Consider the following 18,772-nt stretch of genomic DNA (forward strand, 5'->3'; position numbering starts at 1 on the left):
CAGATCAGGTAAGTCCTTGAGATGTCCGGGTATAAAGAGAAGGAGGAAACAGTAGAAAACTTTGAAAGTATACATAGAAGGAGGACTTCGGTTTCAAAATTAAGAAACTTGGAAGGCTTTCAATGTGGCCTGCCCAATTTTGTTAAATTCCTTTCTCTCTCGAGGTCGGCTTCTATGCTCGGGTTATTCCAAGGTTGATACTATAGTCTCCCTAGGTTCATGAGTACCATTGGGCAGACATGGCTGCCGAACACCTAGGAAGGTAATGAATGGGGAATGATAGTGAAGTGACATCTGAGGTATTCCGAATGCATCGGTACCCAAGTGGCCTCGCTCTCAGTTCGACTCCATTAAATCAGAAAAAATACACTCAAATCGAAAATAAGCGATAGAAAGCAAGTAGGTAGTACTTACCTGAATGTTAACCTTGGAAGTCATTTAAACTGTTACGAATACAAACATAGTACCTAGGTTAGCAATTAAAAGCTGAATTCTTTATAAAGAAAACTAGCAACAACTAGAAATTGAAGCCCAAGTACTGGCGAAAGTGGTTGATGACGCAGTGAGCTGCATTCTAAATATCAGCTAAGGACGGTATGAATCGACTTAGAAGATTGTACTTACAAATAAAAGCTGACAAAACCATCGCTGCCGCATTGGGGAAGCGCCAGTACAGGGCCACCATTATCGAAATAAAGGTAGGCCATGAGGCGACGCCTCCCCACTTGATCCCAGTCATGGTTGTAAAAGTCGATCGGGACGCCGTAATAAGTCTTTCGAGCTGAGCAGCATCGATCGTGATCTTTTCGACCAAGGCCTGGGCAAGCTCCGCAGTAGTCGTAATCTCCTTCATGGTCTCGGAATGAGTCATAGCAGCGAGGGTTTGGGCATTTTGGCTCTTTTGTAGTTCAATAGCGTGTACGGTGGATCGCTGAAGAAAAGTCTCGAGAGAATGAAAGCGCTATCCGAGTCAAAATATATATTCCAGCGCTTTTGAAGCTAAAATGCGTACCTTAGACATGGATTCCAATTCCTCGTTCAATTTGACCAACTTTCCAGCGGAGAGTGAAATAGAGTGGTCGAAATCATCGAGGCCCTAGTGAGTGATTAGCAATTATATGCATAGAATTTAGAGTCAGGGGAATCGCCTACTACCAGAACTGCGGCCGTCATCGCGAGCATCTTACTGATACGAGGCTCGAACTTGCCGAATGCGAGTTCCATAAACGAAGCCTTCTCCAAAAAACTGTCCTGAAAAACTTTGAGCGCATCAGCAAATTCTTCATTCCGCTGGGATTCCATCGCAGCCTTTTGAATGGCGGCTTGTAGACCCTTGTTGAGTTTAATGCTACTGTCGGTGATGTCCTTGTGCAAGCTCAAGATGTCTTCCTTTTCAGCTTCATGCCGAGCAGCATGGCAAAGAACCATGGCATTCTGGCGGTTGTTGCTATACGAGGTCCACCACTGGGGACGTGACTCTAGAGCTTTGAGACAAGGCTGTAAGACTTTATCGGAAATATCCTCTGCATTGACATCCCGGGAGTGAGGCTTGCTGAAAATATCGAAGTAGAAGCGGCTTTTGGGAACTTTGGATGCAACAGCCACGGGGAGGCATGAAGTTGGAATTGATGCAAATGCACCATCGAGCTCGCAGATGGCAAGTCTGGCAGCATATATAGAGCGAACACGGTCCAGTACGTCGTTGATCTCAATACGGACGCCATCTTTACTTCCGATTGACTGGCACGAGGTCATAAGGGTGTCAGCAGCAATTCTGTTGCATGAAGGAGAGATGTTCAGAGCATCGAGGATTTGAACAGCTTCATCAAATAGCACAGTCTCCGAAACGGCAATGCCGAGATAGGAAAGAGTACAGCTATCATTAGAGTCATCGTTTAGCGCAGTGGAAGGTGAATCAACTAATAAAAGTCAAATGAGATGAAAACATTGGTCAATTTAGTCTACATACCATTGACGGCGACGACTTTGCCAGCTTCGCAGGTTTGGATCAGAATAATGCAAAGCATCAACAAAATATCGAAGAGATAGGTGAGAGTCTTCATGATAAATGAGCTTTCCAAAGATGTTAAAAAAGGGTTGAGGTGGGCGAGGTGTAGGAGGGAAGAGAAATAAATGTGGGAGAGATTGTCTACCAGTACTAGGTCAATCACTTCCAAGGCTTTGATAAGGAAAATTGTGGGAGTCTGATTCAGAGTTACGTTATTCACGAGCTTTGAGATGGTGTTTTTGAAAAATGAGAAAGTGTTGAGAGTGCACACTTCTATCACCAGACTGGATGCAAGAATGAAGACTAGTTTTATTTTCTTGAGTTTTCTAGAGCTTGAGGCTATATGGACTCAAGGATCTGCCTGAAATCGTCATAATTACCAATGAGACAAATTCCAGATTTTGAATTGTTTACTGAGATCAAATTTCTGGGTTTCTCTTCTCGTATCATCAGGTTGATTCAGGGTTGTATATTTACTCCTGATATTTTAGGCACCATATATAAATCACGTGTAAGCTAACCCAATTGGGCTCATTCCTTGGACGAAATCATCGAGTCTGCGGCAATATATTCAACCATCACAATCAACATGTCGTGTCTATCTCACCGCTGCGCCCGGCAGCTCCTCAAAGAGCCTTTCCAACGAGGCTCATTACCTCTGTTCCTGACCCCTGCGTTCTCACCCGCTCGTGCACAATGCTTTTCAACCACCTCCCCGGCGCAATCCCGAGTCGGAGGTGCCTCCATCTCCGTCCCCCCAGAAGTGTCATTGAAGCTGGTCGATCTGCCCACCTCATCTTCTCGCACCCGAGGAAAGGATGTTCCAACGGTGGCCGCTCATATCAAGGGACCGAAGGGTAAACACTGTAACTGAATGAGCGATGAGCCGAGTACTAACCTTCGGCATTATAGGCGAGATGACCCTTGACCTCCCTTCCTTCCTCAATGTCAAATATGATGCAGAGACCTTGAAGACCACTTTGTCTGTGCAGAATCCCGAAGAGCCTCACCAGCGAGCTATGTGGGGTATGTCTTTATACCGACTTGTTATATCTCCCGTATATGCATGCTAAACAATTCGATTTTCTTTTCCAGGCACTGCCCGCTCACTCCTACAGAACCACGTCACCGGTGTCTCCGAAGGTCACATTTGCATTCTGAGTATGGTTGGTGTTGGTTACAGGGCTACAATTGAAGACACAGCGACCACTGTCAAATCCACCTATCCCGGCCAAAAGTTCGTCTCGCTGAAGGTCGGTTTTTCGCATCCAATTGAACTGGGTATTCCAGAAGGTGTCCAGGCAAGCACACCCCAGCCGACCCGTATTCTTTTGGAGAGCGTCGACAAACGTAAAGTAACACAGTTCGCGGCGGAGATTCGGGAGTGGAGACGACCGGAGCCATACAAGGGCAAGGGTATCTTTGTCAACGGCGAGACAATCAAGCTCAAGGCAAAGAAGATCAAATAGGCGACGAGCGTTTGGGGATATTGGTATCTTGTGGAACACTGCATTTTGGGTTCCGTGTATTCTTATACTATCATTTCATATGTATACTTTTTTTTTATTCTGCGCTCTCTTTTCCACAACGCATCAAGCGTAATTTGTCCAAAAGCTCAAAACATGCTCAACTCTTGGAGCTTGCTATGGGCATAACCAACGGACAGTTTCAAGTTCACATTACAGCTTCAGCACAGCCTTGACAGCCTCAATAACCTGGTCGTGCTGGGCTTTAGGGGCTGCAACAACACCCTTGTTGGCAGCCAGGGTCCTGCCCTTACTGAAGTCCAACCGGGCACCGTAAATATCAGTCACTTGCCCACCAGCCTCGCGCACTATAATGTCGCCGGCAGCGTGGTCCCAAATCTTCTCCTGGTAGTCCTTCTTAACTGGAAGACGGAGGTAGATGTCACCGGCACCACGAGCGATGGAGCAGTACTTGGCCTGCGAGTCTAGTCGGACACTGGGGGCAGTAATGCCAAGACGCCCAGCAACAGCGGCGTTGTCGCCTTGGGCCGAGTGACCAGCCTCGACACCCTCACAGAATACAGCCTCGGCGATTTTGGTGACGGGGCGCATGGAAATAGGGGAGCTGGGAGCTAGGCTGCCGCTGGCCAACGGGCGGCTGGTGGCTCCTTGACCTAGAATGGCGGAGAATAGGACACCATTTGCTGAAGTTCCGATCTTCTCGGCGCTGGTGCTAGCATCAATGGAGGCAGCAGCATCGACCGGGAGGTTAGGAGTACCGATAGCACCAACTTTGACGTCGCCATCAACGATCAGACCAAGGCAGACAGCGTACTGGCCTCCGCGCAGGAAGCCCTTGGTACCATCGATAGGATCGAGAGCCCAGATACGGCCGGAAGGACCACCGGCACTTTTGCCCTCGTCAATGATGTCCAACATACTGGCCTCGCTCTCAATGGATCCACCCAGCAATTTATCACTCTCCGCATCGTCCAGCTTGATGTCCTTGACCAAGCGCCAGATCTCAGCGCTGAGGGCCTTGTCCTCGCGCAGGGAGCTAGCCTCCTCCTCAGCGACGATCTCATCATTGGGGAAGTTCTTGCGGATGGCCTGGATGATCAAAGCCTGTGCGCCAAAGTCTCCAATGGTGACGGGAGACTTGTCGTCCTTGGAGACGGTGCCCTTGGCCTTTTCGAAGAAAACCTTCTGGGTGAGGACGCTTGCCCGCTGAACAGCGAGCTCGGCGATGTAGCGCTCGTTCTGGTAAGGGGTAGTAGACATGTTGGTGTAAGAGGAAAAGGATGAGAAGGGGAAGAGGAGGGAAATGCGGGACCGGATTTTGAAAGCTACGCTGAGGGCCAGAATAAGGGTTGAGATGAGTAGAAATCGGGATAGAACACGCATCGATTAGGAATGAATCATAGGATCCGTTCTACTTGACTCCAAATGATTTTATTTAGTAGAATGTTTACTATTGGCATTTCAAGTACTCATTTAGTTTAACTTGGACTTATGAAGATTAGTTAATGCAGCCCCGCCCTAAGCCCGATTGAGCGAAGGTTGATAGTCGGTTGTGTCGGTTGTACGATTGAGTTGGTGACTTTTAATCTGTCGATCATTACTTCCTATTGTACTCACCGTCTGCTTTAGTTTTTTTAGTTCATAAAGCCAGGAGAGTCAACTGTTGCTGACCACAGACTAGTTCTTTTCCTAGTTCTTTTATCAGTTAACTCACAGCCTGCCTGACGCCAAGATTCTCTACTTCCGACGTCACCTCTCTTCACTTCCTTCTCGTGTGGTGGCGAGACGCCCATAAAATACCCATTGAAGTGTATAGACTGACGAAGTCTCCCAGACCTTCCTCATTCACAACCCTGACCTCATCCACTCCAAATCCACATCTCGATAAATTTTGACTCGTGCGGGGTTCATACAGATGAGGCGGGGAAGTGCGGTGTGGTTGATTCATCTGGTTGGTGACTCTCGTTAAGTTACCTGGATCTTTCCTAACACACGTGCTTTTTCAGAACATACTCCCGATTCTTACTAGCCATGTTCCATTCATCGGTAAGTCTATGTGGTTGTCGCAAGGTGTCTTGTGACCAAACTAACATCAGTCACAGAAGCCGTACTCGGCCGTCACCGTACAGGTTGAGGTTCTGACCAGTGAACAATATGAGGTGGAAGATTCCAGTGGTATCGTTGACCTGATAGAGGTTGTCCGCATACAGGCCAGCGGACCACAAGAAGCCAGTAGGGCACTACGCAAAAAACTGTGAGGCGCATACCACAAATATGTAATGCCACTGAACTAACTTTTGCCAAACAGGAAATATGGCAATGTTCATCGACAGCTTCGCTCTCTCACCATATTAGACTTCCTGGTTCAAAATGCAGGCGAGAGGTTCCTTCGCGATTTCGCCGACGAGTCGCTCCTGGAAAGACTGCGCATCGCGGGAACAGATCCCATCTCCGATCCCTTGGTCAAGCAGAAATGTAAACAGATATTCGGTCAATGGGCTAGCACGTACAAGAATACACCAGGCATGGCTCGTATTACGGGACTCTACAAGCAGCTTCCGCGGAAACAACCTGCCACGCAAGCCAAGGCCAAGGTTCTCCGTGAGGGTGTTGACCACGCTGGACCACCCATGGGACACACGGTTTCGATATCGACAGGTCACGGCCCCTCAAAGTCTTTGAGTGACCCCAAATACAAGAACAAGAAAGTTAAGGAAAAGGAAAAGAAGGACAAGCAAAGGAAGAGAGAAAGCATGTTTTCTGTAAGCTCCCTAAGCTCGAGAAACTTTAACATGGAGCGCGAACGGCCAGAGATCCTGCAAACACTGGCTTCATCTTCTGTCGCCAGTACCAATCTTCTGAACGCGCTGAAATTGGTGAATCGCGAGACCACTCGAGTGAGTGAGGATGCCGAATGCGTTAATCGATTTGAAAAGTGTAAGACACTACGACATCAAATCCTGCGATACATACAGAATATCGAAAGTGGGGAGCTCCTTGGAGGATTGATTCACGCAAATGAGGAGCTCGTAACGGCATTGATGGCTTTTGAAGTGCTGGACAAGAGCGTCGACTATGATAGTGACAGTGATGATGATGATGTTATGTCACCGCATTGGAAATCGAAAATGGATATTGAGGAGGAGATGAACAACGCTTTTAGTGGATTGTCTGTCAACCCAGCTAAGCCCCCGCGGCCACCTCGACCTCTCAGCATGCCGCCTGCTTCGTATTCGCGGCGCGTCTATGTCAGTGAGAGTGAATCAGAACAGGAAGATGACGATGATGAGAACAATCCTTTTGGGGATCGCAATGCTATTACCTCGACAGCTGAAAATAAGGGTTATAGCTGGTAGGTTGATCCACCTTGGATTTATCTTGGCTGGTTGCTGATATTCCTCTAGGAAAGAAGTATAAACTTTACAATTGCCAATCCAGGCTATCAAGTGCTCGCTGTGACTCGTTTATCGCTATACCTAGACTCTTCTTGCCCATAACAGTATATCCACATGTCGTGGTTGCAGCTGTAGATATAATTTAAGTGTGTATACACTCTCCCTTTGAAGAATTTAAAAAACTTCAACCGAGACTTCACCCGCTCAATAACATTTGAAGTAATTTGCTCGACAACCATAATTTTTAACCCACGAGAAACTCTTCTGTTCTACAAATGAACCGGTAGTTTCTAACTTCTCTTACATAGAACATCAGAGGTCATATGTTTCCACACCGATGTAATATGGAGCAATGACTATTTAAGATTTAGGTTTCCCCATGCCCAGGTGGATTCTAGAGTCAGAACACAGGTATAAGTAGATACACAGATACGCGGAGTTCACCAGTAAGAAGCTGGTGAGTGAAAAAGCCCACGACTAATATCCTCACAATATTTCAAGAAATCACCTATCTGTAGAGCTGTATAGGGCTGTATAGGGCTGTATAGAGGATCTCATCGATGTACTAGGGGAAGAGTGCCAATATAGGAGATTCTGTGCATTGAAGATGATTAGATTGTTTACAAGGTCTTCTCAAGATTAGGAGGTCTGCTTTCGACTGCCTCGTACAGAAATACCGGGCGTGCTTGCGTAGACCTTCGCCCAAGGTCACATGGCCACATAGGCCATGCCACGGCGTCTAGGATATTCAACTCCTTATAGTGGTATGCGTGCCAAAGAGCCGCAAAAAGCAGATTCTCCCATATGCCACATTGAACGAAGTCGTTTGCACTGTTGACTTCCTGGAATGCAAAATAGCTTCACCATAGCCATAGCCTTCTCTATATCATTCCATATAGTGCTCCACCTCCATGGAATAACGATAAACCCCCCACCAGATGTATCATCGTGTAGGCTCAGCATGCTCCTTCACAAGCTTGCAAGAGTTTGGAATCCTCTTCATATTACCAATCATGAATGTCTGCTTCCACATAGTTGTCCGGGATTGGTTGATCTTGTTCCGAGAAAGAACCTGAAACACCGGACTGGATTGATTCTTGAAGTTCAGATCCCTAACAGTACACATATAGAGAGCTTTCTGACGAAGGCGCTTGATGCATTTGAGTAGGTGAAGAATTTCTTGCTCATTGAAGGTCTTTAAGAACAGCTGAGTGTCCAATATTCTGATTAAGCGGGCGGATAGATAGTCTAGGTGCTTTACACGAGGGCCGGCAAATTATCACCTGTTGATGGATTCCCCCAAATTTACCATTTGTGGAGAAGATATCACACTGTAGGTACGCGGTTCTTTTATTGTTGCGATGACACAATTTGTGGATCCAAGTTATTGGGAAACGAGTATATTCAAATGGGTATTTATAGATGTTATCGACAGTCGTGGGTAAAAGCTGAGAGGTTGATGAAGAGGAAGAAAAATGCGGGCTGCTCGATTAGATTAAAATCAAAGCACTTTCGGCTTCATCCACTCTCTGGTTCCAACGCCCAGATTAAGACCGTTACGCTCCCACCAGTCGCGGACACGTTCGTCAGAACCTGAGACTGCATCTTCGAGTGCTTCTTCAATGTCGCAGGTCTTGAATTCAACACGTAACCCGCAGTCTTTCCACCACTGCAAAACATTATCGTGTCCGTTCTTAGTCGGACCGACCAGAACCTGATTGTCGAAGATCATCTTCGGGCCTTTCAGTCGGTGCCAGAAGTCAAGCACATGTACGTGACCATGCGTACTGGCTATCCGGACAATATTCTCTGCGTTGCTGTATGCAATGCCAGATGAATCCCACCAGGCTAGTGATGCGATTCGACCCGACTGGGCGGCCAGGAGAACTGATTTGCCCACTTTCATTGGCAGTGTCTTTGGGGATTTGGCCGATGCTTCTCGCCACCAGTCCAGAACATCGACACGTCCCTCGGCACTGGCAGATTCAAGAGCACGCTCAGTGTACCGGAGTTCAAGGCCAGATTGTCGCCACCAATTAAGAACATTTATAAATCCAGCTCTGGATGCCCCGTCCATTGCGTCAGCCATATACTCTTTATTCGGTAGAGCTGGGGCATCGCGCCACCATGTCAATATTGTGGGGTTACCGTAGATGGCAGATGCGCGATAGGGAATATTTGTGAGACGAGATGTCGTCCAGAGTAGATCGAGATGATTTTCGGTGAGATATGAGAGGATGTCGGTTCGAGAAAATTTGACAATTAGATGGCATGCGAGATCAGATAACGGTTTCCACCTGGGTAGTGCGTCAATCCGTTTCTTGATGGCGGCGAACGAGCCGCGGAGAATAGTATATTCCAAGGAGGCGGGGGTAGACATTTTGAGTGAATGGATCTGCCACTCTTTCGGAACGGGGATATTAGCGGGTATGCCGACGGCTTTTGCAATTTCCCAGTCCTTTAAATGGTCTTCGAATACATTGAGCCATAACTCAAGCGGCAGACACCGTGAATGAAGCTCTGATTTCGATCGGTTTCTCTGGACCACGTTGCTGTTAGAAGCCTTCACAGAAGAAAGATTCGGATTTGATGACAAGCCGGCCATTTCATTGACCTGAATACAGCTCGTATCCGCTGAAGAAGCATCCCATGATGGTATTTGTAATGAATTTTCGAGTCTGTTGTGCAACTCTGCCAACCCGTCCCATGGCAATAGTGTCAAGTCTTCAGGACCATTCGACTTCCAGAGCAGTGGTTTCACAATTTGAATGCATGGCCAAAAAGTTTCGATCTCCTTAAGTTGTCTGGTACTCAGTGGGTGACCCCATTCCGATACTGTCATTCCGGGGATAAGGGTGACGGGTTTAGACGACACCCAGCCGCGCAGCAGTGCCAACGTCAAGGTGTTTGTCAAACCAGCCAACATGGAGCCCAGGGAGCCAGCGTCAATGGGAGCAACCAACAGCATATCCGCCCATTCACAGAGCTCGGCTGTCTTTGCTTTGAGCCATTTCCGTGCGCTTGTTTTCTTATCAAATGTTTGACTATCCACCGTGTCCATGTAATGCGGGATTTTATTCGTGCCTGCCAGCAAAGCCGAGGGTTCGTCTGTAATCAAACGTAGTTCGAGGTAAGGGTTTTTGACGAGAGTGGGGAGTAATGTGTCGGCGAAGGCGCTTTCTGTCGATATGAGTAGTCGTTGGCGTCGCTTTAATAATGGCGGTTCATCTTGTTGGGAGCAAGCCCGACAAACTTCCTTCTCTATCGCCATATCAACCCGCGGCCACGTTGAAACGCTGTTGCCACTAGGGTATTCCGATGAGTCGAGTGGCAGTCCAACTACCATACCATGAGAGAGGAGAGTCGAGATAAGATAAAATAGACGAAAGGTAAATGAGCAGAGAAGGCCGATCGAGAAAACTTCGCGATCCGAAGTAGATAAATCCAATAGGAGATGTGTTCAGCGCTTATCCACTGTTGATTCGAGCTGTGGATCAGGCAATTGAGCGGTGACTGGGGCACTCTATTATCGTGAATTTATATGCATCCTCCCTTTCAGAGCGGTCTGAGACTGCGTTGGCCCGTTGAATTTCAGGGGTTGAAATGACTTGTTGACTTTGGTATAATTGGATGCTCGATGGGCCAGAAAGAAACAAGTTTAGTAACAAATGCAGGAAATGAAATCCACAATGGAATAAGAATCCAATGACGAGAGGAGTTGCAGAATCGGAATCGGAATCCCAATCTCGGCTTGTATCGGGTTGCCGCTGATTGGACAAGCCAAGGCGGTCAATCTTCATATTTTCGTACTTCTTCCCTTCTTCTATCGTCGAGACAGGTTGTTATGTAGTTTGTGCTCCCTCATGCCTATACTGGAGATTGCCCCCAATATAGTTAGTCCCAACAAAGTCAAAAACACTGCGCGAAGCGACACCATATATGCATCCAACACTCCTGGTTTCCAGTCTCCGGGGAGACGTCGAATTTCGTCCAAGCTATCCCGAATCCGAGATATCCACTCTGCTGCATTTTGGCGTTCACCAAAGCGGGACCACAGACCCGTCTTCAAAGTGTTCTGGAATACAGTCGAGGCAATAGTAATGCCGATCGTACTTCCGGTACTACGGAAAGCGTACGATGCAGAGGTTACCACTGCATGGTGCTTATGATCCACTGCCGATATCAAGGCGACCAATGTAATAGTCAGCATACTGCCATATGCAATTCCTCCTAAAAAGAAGTAGACAAAGGGCAGCCATGCAGGAGTGGCAAGGTTCAAAGTGCAGATCAGTGCCCCCGATGTCATCTGTAACGCCATGGCCACCACATTGAGGAGTTTGTAACGGCCACTGGCTCGCATTATAACTCCACAGCCCAATGACCCAATAGATGTACCTAGGGCTTGTGGGATCAAGCGTACGCCTGCTGCTGTCGCCGAAAGCCCCTGCACTTGGAAGTAAAGCGGGAGGTAGAAAAGTAGACCAAAGACTGACATGGTAGTAAACCAATTTGTCAGACAAGCCGCCGCTACCGTTCGGTCTAGAAGGAGTCGGACAGGAATTATGGGTTCCAACACGACACAAGCCTCGACATAAATGAAAATGCCCAGGAAAACAGCGGACAGAGGCAGAGAGGTGAGAACCACAGGGTGTGTCCATGGCACCTGGTTACCACCCGTGTTTAGCCCAATCAGCAGTGTAACCAAAGTAAGGACCAGGGTAATAGCACCAAGGAAGTCAACGCGCTTGATCCGGGCCTGATCGGTTTCCTTCACGGGTATATTGACCTTGGTTGCGACCAAGATACACGATATAACTAGGAAAGGGACCTGGATTAAGAAAGCCCATCTCCAACCCAAGGTGTCATTCACCCATCCACCAAAAACGCCTCCAAGGCCACTGCCAGCGCCGTAACAGAGGTTACCAATACCTTGCCAGACACCTCTCTTTCGAAGAGGAACCAGATCCGACGTTACAAAGGTTGAGATAGCTGTGAGACCACCCCCTCCGATACCCGCCACCACTCGGCCTAGGATCATGACCCATTCTGTTTTCGCCAATCCGCATATCAGATTACCAAGAGCGAAGAAAACATTGGAAAAGACCAAGCCCCAACGGCGCGAGTATATATCGGTCAGTCGGCCGCTCAGGGGCTGACAGGCGGCATTTGAGATGAGGTATGATGTAGCAAGCCATGAAATTAGAGAGAACGAATTGAATGAGGAAGATATGGGGGCAGATAATGTCGCGACAATGGTAGTATCTGTGTAGCAGAGTCGGAGTATTAGCTTTTCAAGCTTCCAATGTTCCCGGTATGTATGAACGTCTTGAATTGTAATGCGCACCTAATGCCGCTAAGAAAACTCCCAGCCAAATACTCCCCAGGATGAGCAGTAGCTCCTTGGTGGTGGCCTCCTCGGCCAGTGGTTCCTGATTTTCTGCGGGGGAGCTGGCGGGGTCAGCATCACGAAGCAGAGGGGTCTGCTCCGTTGCTATGGTTCTCGGGTCACTATCTACCATTGTATTATTGTGACTAGGTGCCAATATTATATACCGCTGATTGAGGCTACCAAGGCAATGGATGTTCTCGAGTCGAAAGTTGGATGCGGAGAAATGCGGAGAGCTTACTAATCAGAACACTGGTTAAGTAAATAGCAACAGCTTCTATCCATATCTTGAGTTCACCTAATATCTGATAATTGGATTGAAGTGGATCTAAAACCATCCAATTACTATAATTGATACTAGTTTCAGAAGAATTCAGTCAAGCCATGCAAGAGCTAGGTTAATTATCTGCAATATGTTTATTGCGTTTTGAAGTGTAGATCATTGATAACACGAACGTAACCATGGGAATGCTTACATGAAAGTGTAGTGACAAACACATTGATTATGTTGGCGACGACATTATACCGGGCGGATTTAAAAGAAACGTGATTTTGTCTACTTTCTTTTTCCTTCACCTCTCTTTCCTCTTCCTCCATTACATCTTCTTTTACTCTTTCCATCATTTTAACAACCCCTCCAAAGTGGATTTTTCACGAAAATGGCAAAGACTCCTGAAGTAAAGACTTTTGCAGCAGACTTCGTCATTATCGGAGGTGGAACGGCTGGACTAGTTCTGGCTGCCCGCCTCTCAGAGGACCCCAAAACTGTTGTCATTGTCATTGAGAGTGGCCCTGACTGTACCGATGACCCACTGGTACAGAACCCTGAGAACTGGCCCAAGCTTCAGAAGTCAGACGTCGACTGGAACTTTCAGGTTGAACAGCAGGTTCTGTTGATTATCCCCCTCCTCACTTTCTCATGGAACACAAGCTAACATATCACCAGGTATCTTCTACCGAGTTTCCACTCCAGCCTGAAAATCAACACCCTGCTGGGAGAATGCTAGGAGGGTCTTCTGCGCTCAATGGAATGGTTTTTCTCCCACCGTCTCCAGCTGGAATCGATGCCTGGGCAAAGCTTGGAAATCCCAACTGGAATTGGGAGTCGATTCGCCCGTACCTCCTAAAGAGCTACTCGGTGACTGCTCCTAAGTTGATCCCAGAAATGGATTTGGGTGAATCCAAATTAGCTACTGGCCCAATCCAGGTTTCATATCCTGCTTTGGAAGACCGTGAGAACCATCCCCTACTTGAAGCCTGGTGTAATGCGTTGCGCCACAAGGGCTATGATTATGTGGAAGATATTCTTTCAGAACGGAAAACTATCGGCTCTCGTGCTTTTTCTGCAACCATCGATCCAGCATCGGGGCTTCGAAGCTCTGCTAATTCCACATATGGGTCAATCATCGCAAATCGTCCAAATGTGGTAGTTTACACGAATACAACAGCTGTCCGTATCCATTTCGACCATCTTTCTGCATCTACAGTTGAGGTCAAGCAAGGGACTGACAATAATGGGCTTTGGAACACTATGCAATTCTCGGCGAGAAAGGAGATCATCTTGGCAGCAGGAGCTTTGCAATCCCCGAAGCTGCTTCAGCTATCGGGAGTGGGGTGTAAACATCTCCTCGCCAAACATGATATTCACGCATTGGTTGATCTCCCCGGAGTCGGAGAGAACTTGCAGAATCATCTCATGATGATTACATCGACACCGCTCAAATCACACATCGAGCCTGGGTTTAAGGCACTGGCAATGACGCGGATCTCTCCAGAGGAACAGAAGAAGCTGTTATGCACTTATCCTGTGCCAAAGACTGAATCGGAGAAAGTTCTAAAATCAATCATCGAGGACTCTAATGAAGCTACCGCATCATTCTTCCTGTCTACTTCAGACAAACTTGCTCACTTTGGTCTGGTCACTAGTTATCCCTTCACCCGCGGCACAGTTAAGCTCAACGACTCTATTTACCCTTTCAGACCAGCAACAATTGACTTCAAATTCTCTCACCCCCTGGACAAGGAGATGCTGGCATATCAATTCCGCGACCTGCAAAATCTGATTCATAGCGAGCAACTTCGGGAGTTTGTTCGTTGTTGTGGGGACTCCGACGACAGTGAGTGTAAGAAAGACCAACATGGTCCTGGGTTATTGAAAGAATACACTTCTCAAGTCGTGAACATGGCTCACCACGCCTGTGGTACGGCGGCTATGCTTCCCCGTGATGATGGAGGTGTTGTAGATCAGAATTTGTTTGTCTATGGAACACGGAAGCTGCGAGTTGTTGATGCCAGCATTTTTCCTATTATCCCGCATGGCAATCCCATCGCAACGGTGTATGCAGTTGCCGAAAGGGCGGCTGATATCATCAAGGATGCTCATAATATTCCGATCCCTGATGCACCAACCAATGCTCTATCATAATTTATCCTTTCAGTATTGACATCACATTGATCTAAAAATATTTGTACCATTTTCTCGTGGTCCCTGGAGGATGCAACATAAATTGCGTTATAATATTTTATGTATTCGGCGTTGATATCAGCTCCTCGACCCAGTAGCATTCATACTATTCCTTTATGTCTAATTTTCACCGTAAACTCTAGTGATCTGGTATACTGGTTTTTATCGGCGCCATGATCTAGTAGTATTTGAACCACCCATTCCTGCCCCCTAAATGAAGCAGCACAGGTGGATAAACTGAAGATTTAGTATCTAGTGATGAGAGTGCCTCAATCTAAGAGAACTTGAACTACCTTTTCTTGACCATCGGTTGAAGCAGGACAAAGGGCAATACTAAAGGTTTTGTTTTAACATCAATGTAGCCACCTCAATGTATAATAATCTGAGCCATTTCTACGTGGCTTCCGGATGGCCATTGGCTGAAGCAGCATGGAGGGGCCTAACAATGTTTTGATTTACGTTTGTACCTTGATCGAGTAGGATCTATACCATCTCTTCATTGACTGTACTAGAGGGCTTCGTAGAGTGTAGCATCATTATTTACAAGAAGTAGATCAATCACAGTATCTTGTTTGATAGTAAAGATGACCACGGGAAGGTCAAAACAAAGGAGAAACAGATGTGGTCCATCATAAAATAAATGTCAAAGTGACCTATTACAGTGCTTGAATAGTTCCCCTCAAGATCATTCGAGATTCAATCACAAAACTGAAGGCCCGGGACTTATCTTGTCAGCTAATAATTGATTTGCTGCATAATTAGATCGAGTCTCTTGAGGTAGGTATATCTCCATGTTTCATCTATATATGCCGAGAATAGGTGCTGAGTAAGAAATTGCCAATATCCAATGTTTTGTCTATGCTTTATACAGCCTGGCATAATCTCCCATCGTATTTTTGGATCCATTTCTCACTTCCAACAGCCGTTCGTGCCCAAAAGATATGATTTGGATCATACCTGAACTTCACTGCCTCTAGGGTGTTGTAATTCTCTCCATAAAACACACTTTGCCAGTCTGGCTGGTTCCAGTCTGCCTCGTTCAGATATGAACCACCACCAGGACTCAGTGCGGTTAGACTGGGAATGACGATATCTGTCATTAATATCTGATTTTTCAAGTCTGCTGAGCGGTTGGTGTAGTCATAAGCCCTGTACCGGTTAGTTAGATTGTCTGTAAGAAGTATAGGATTCAAGCTTACGTTCCCAGCACGAAGGAAATGGCTGCTTCACGCCAAGCAGGGTTGACTGCATTAAGTGGTATCTCAGGGCGAGACACATTGAGTGAGACACCTGAAATCACAATACCTTGTGTGGCAATATTTCGTAGAGCCGAGATGAGAGCTGAAGTGCTTTGTTCCACAGTTGACCGTGGCATTAGCCGCCCCCCGATCTGGGCCTCTGTGACATTGCTATGTGGATTCATTGCAGTATAGCTGTCCCAAAAAGTTGAGAACTGAGTGACATTGTATGCTATAACCAATTAGCAATTTAGCTCAGTCTCACGAGTTCACGCATTGGAAACATACTATAGCTGACGTTGTACTGATCCAAAAAGGCTATAGTCGAGGCGAGCCCATCATGCAGCTGTTGATATGTGCCACCCGGTAAAGCGATAGGTGTCACACTAAATATAGATCCTGATATTGTCCAGATTGCAGTGGCTCCAGCGTCAATCAATGGGAGAATTCCTAATACGAAAGTTTGCACGGCCTGCCAAAAGATGTCTGGCTCTACGTCTGTCCCATTAAATGTCAAGGTTGCTGCAGAAGAGACCATCTCAGGGTGTGCCTTAACCGTAACGCTCAGCACTACCGCATAAGTGCCTCCACCCCCGCCAGTGATAGCCCAGAACAAGTCAGGATTTTCGGATGGGGTGACAGTGAGATGATCTCCAGAGGCGGTAATAACATCCCACTCAAGTACCTGGTCAGCAGCAAGCCCAAAATGGGAAGCTAGTTGACCGTGGCCTCCACCCTGAGTATATCCACCAGCAACGCCAACACTTTCACAGTTTCCAGTCACAACAACAACTTGATTTGCATGAGCAAGAGCCATTGCCTCGAAACCCTGGATGCCAGCGCCTAGTCGCAATGCAGAGCCATTGTAGGAAGATGAATTATACTGTAAAAACTCGGAATCCTTGAGATGATGAGTCCATAATGCCAATGCGCCCGGACCAGTTGATTTTCCCAAATAGTCATGACCGGTGTTGCGGATAACTAGACGAATGTTGTGCTCCTGAACAAACTGTAAAGTATAGCGAAAATGGTCGATACTGGTCGCATTGACCGTAAATTGCGGCAAAGCGCCAATATTGCAGGGTGTGTACGACGGCGAAAACGGGTCACAGGAAAAATTAGCGAACCAGGCGGCCATAGGAGATGAAGGGCTCTCATAGTGTGTAGCCGGATTCCCCCAGTCGGAAAGCAAAGCGCTGCAAGCTATTTTATTATAGGATGCAGATCTGCCCGCTGTGTGACATACACTACCGATTGGCACAGTGGAAATTAGTCTGCCACCAATGGTTTCATTGAAGTCGCTCCATTGTTGCGCAGAGGGCCAGCAGGAATCACCTGGATAGCAACGGCAAGATAGGCAGGTTGCCTTGATGGCGAGAAGAAGAAGAAGAAGACCAGTTCGACGCATTTTGATGGGCAGATTCGAAAGTGGTGGAAGCAAACATTGAGGTTGTTCAAATGTTCCAAGGGCTTTGATGGTTGAGTAAAAGTGCTTTCAATGTTCCAAGGTTGTCACGAGAATATATACCTCTGTGGGTTATTTCTTCTATTCGTAGAGTCCTCCAGGGGTCTTCCTCCTGCCAAATTGATAAGAAAGTAATCAATACGATTCAATAGTAAACTAAGCAGCCTAAGTTGCCGACAGGTAATATTTTGAAGAAAGATTTAATATTTATCCGTAAGATCTAGATTCATCATCTTCGAATACGATGGGGTATTATTGATTATACTCCAATTACTTACAGCTTCAAATGTCAAAGGCATCTACTTACCTAGATAGGTAGGTACCTAGATAGGTGGCGTTGTGGCAATTCTTCAGTCACATACTGCCAGACAAGGAAGTCCATAGATTACTACCTGCCACAAACACCACCACTTCCAAGCCCAGGAATCATCTTTCCCCTGCAACACTTTGAAACCAACCCAGACCCCAGTGGTCATCGTCAATGCATACCAACGCAATGGAAGATCCCAGAATAGGGTACACGTGATACTCCAGAACATAACAAAGACAGTAATCATCCATCGTGAAACATTATCTCCTAAGATCAGGGGCCAAGTCTTTCGGCCTCGGGTTCGATCACCAGGCTGGTCCTTGAGATCCTGTACTTGCATGGTGGTCAGAATGATGCCGCTTATCATGCAAATCCAGTAAATCCCATCTGTGGTGATGTGGTAATCTGAGCCGATGGCAATTTCTAGCGAGCTGGATAGATAGAGACCGTATCCTGCGGCGATAATGACATCTCGTACTATCTCGTCACCCCCACGTAGATCGTTGTACATCCAGGTCAGAATCAGGATTAAAGAGGTTTTAGTCGCGACTCCCAGCATCGTACCAATTCCTAGAGTGATAGGAATAGCAGCCAGCAACAAATGCTGCGTTGTCTCAGAACTAATGTGCTCTTGAGGAAGTGGGCGCCATTGTTTATTGATCCTATCCTCAACTTTTGATTCCGGTAGTCGTTGATTGGCTAGGTCGAACACAAGTACATTGACCCAGTTGAATAGAAGTACACGGGGAAATCCCAGAAGTAGAAGATTGGCCGCTGGGACTCGCTCGAGACGGTTAGTTAGCAGTGGCGCCGCGGAGGCTGCAAGAAGCCCAAAGGTAGAGTTTGGCAGGACAAAAGTTGGGAAGTTGCTTTCCGTAAACTGCCAAATAAGGAAGGGAAGTTGTACCAATCGGAGTCCAGGCGCCATTGGGAGAACCTTGGAAAGTTGAGTCGGGATGAAATGCAGTTATTTCTCTCCCAACGTCCACGGGTTCATACGTATGGGACATTGAGGCTTT

The 18,772-nt window shown here is 47.0% G+C and overlaps 9 protein-coding genes across 9 annotated transcripts; 3 read left to right on the plus strand and 6 right to left on the minus strand.

Moving 5' to 3' along the window:
* Positions 1-574: 574 nt before the first annotated feature.
* On the minus strand, positions 575-2,063 carry N7495_004113 (uncharacterized protein; the record flags this gene model as incomplete). The annotated part of the gene is made up of 3 exons (XM_057206764.1): positions 575-898; positions 1,153-1,876; positions 1,966-2,063. 3 exons carry the CDS (start codon positions 2,061-2,063, stop codon positions 575-577), a joined length of 1,146 nt encoding a protein of 381 aa, XP_057064444.1.
* Positions 2,064-2,597: 534 nt separating this feature from the next.
* Positions 2,598-3,477, plus strand: N7495_004114 (mitochondrial 54S ribosomal protein uL6m; the record flags this gene model as incomplete). Its single annotated transcript, XM_057206765.1, has 3 exons — positions 2,598-2,865; positions 2,921-3,034; positions 3,104-3,477. The coding sequence occupies 3 exons, from the start codon at positions 2,598-2,600 to the stop codon at positions 3,475-3,477; spliced, it is 756 nt and encodes a 251-aa protein (XP_057064445.1).
* Positions 3,478-3,687: 210 nt separating this feature from the next.
* On the minus strand, positions 3,688-4,878 carry N7495_004115 (3'(2'),5'-bisphosphate nucleotidase; the record flags this gene model as incomplete). Its single annotated transcript, XM_057206766.1, has 1 exon — positions 3,688-4,878. The coding sequence occupies one exon, from the start codon at positions 4,876-4,878 to the stop codon at positions 3,688-3,690; it is 1,191 nt and encodes a 396-aa protein (XP_057064446.1).
* A 648-nt stretch (positions 4,879-5,526) lies between these two features.
* N7495_004116 (LSB5 family protein) lies at positions 5,527-6,851 on the plus strand (the record flags this gene model as incomplete). Its single annotated transcript, XM_057206767.1, has 3 exons — positions 5,527-5,541; positions 5,598-5,749; positions 5,804-6,851. 3 exons carry the CDS (start codon positions 5,527-5,529, stop codon positions 6,849-6,851), a joined length of 1,215 nt encoding a protein of 404 aa, XP_057064447.1.
* A 1,540-nt stretch (positions 6,852-8,391) lies between these two features.
* Positions 8,392-10,236, minus strand: N7495_004117 (uncharacterized protein; the record flags this gene model as incomplete). The annotated part of the gene is made up of 1 exon (XM_057206768.1): positions 8,392-10,236. The coding sequence occupies one exon, from the start codon at positions 10,234-10,236 to the stop codon at positions 8,392-8,394; it is 1,845 nt and encodes a 614-aa protein (XP_057064448.1).
* A 477-nt stretch (positions 10,237-10,713) lies between these two features.
* Positions 10,714-12,409, minus strand: N7495_004118 (MDR family MFS transporter; the record flags this gene model as incomplete). The annotated part of the gene is made up of 2 exons (XM_057206769.1): positions 10,714-12,152; positions 12,235-12,409. 2 exons carry the CDS (start codon positions 12,407-12,409, stop codon positions 10,714-10,716), a joined length of 1,614 nt encoding a protein of 537 aa, XP_057064449.1.
* Positions 12,410-12,935: 526 nt separating this feature from the next.
* Positions 12,936-14,701, plus strand: N7495_004119 (GMC family oxidoreductase; the record flags this gene model as incomplete). The annotated part of the gene is made up of 2 exons (XM_057206770.1): positions 12,936-13,163; positions 13,223-14,701. The coding sequence occupies 2 exons, from the start codon at positions 12,936-12,938 to the stop codon at positions 14,699-14,701; spliced, it is 1,707 nt and encodes a 568-aa protein (XP_057064450.1).
* Positions 14,702-15,603: 902 nt separating this feature from the next.
* Positions 15,604-17,386, minus strand: N7495_004120 (FAD-linked oxidoreductase sor8; the record flags this gene model as incomplete). Its single annotated transcript, XM_057206771.1, has 3 exons — positions 15,604-15,889; positions 15,940-16,210; positions 16,267-17,386. The coding sequence occupies 3 exons, from the start codon at positions 17,384-17,386 to the stop codon at positions 15,604-15,606; spliced, it is 1,677 nt and encodes a 558-aa protein (XP_057064451.1).
* Positions 17,387-17,793: 407 nt separating this feature from the next.
* N7495_004121 (UbiA family prenyltransferase) lies at positions 17,794-18,681 on the minus strand (the record flags this gene model as incomplete). Its single annotated transcript, XM_057206772.1, has 1 exon — positions 17,794-18,681. The coding sequence occupies one exon, from the start codon at positions 18,679-18,681 to the stop codon at positions 17,794-17,796; it is 888 nt and encodes a 295-aa protein (XP_057064452.1).
* Between the last annotated feature and the right edge of the window lie 91 nt (positions 18,682-18,772).

Source organism: Penicillium taxi (assembly GCF_028828555.1).
Source record: "Penicillium taxi strain IBT 34144 chromosome Unknown utg000003l_segment0_segment0, whole genome shotgun sequence".
Taxonomy (NCBI): domain Eukaryota; kingdom Fungi; phylum Ascomycota; class Eurotiomycetes; order Eurotiales; family Aspergillaceae; genus Penicillium; species Penicillium taxi.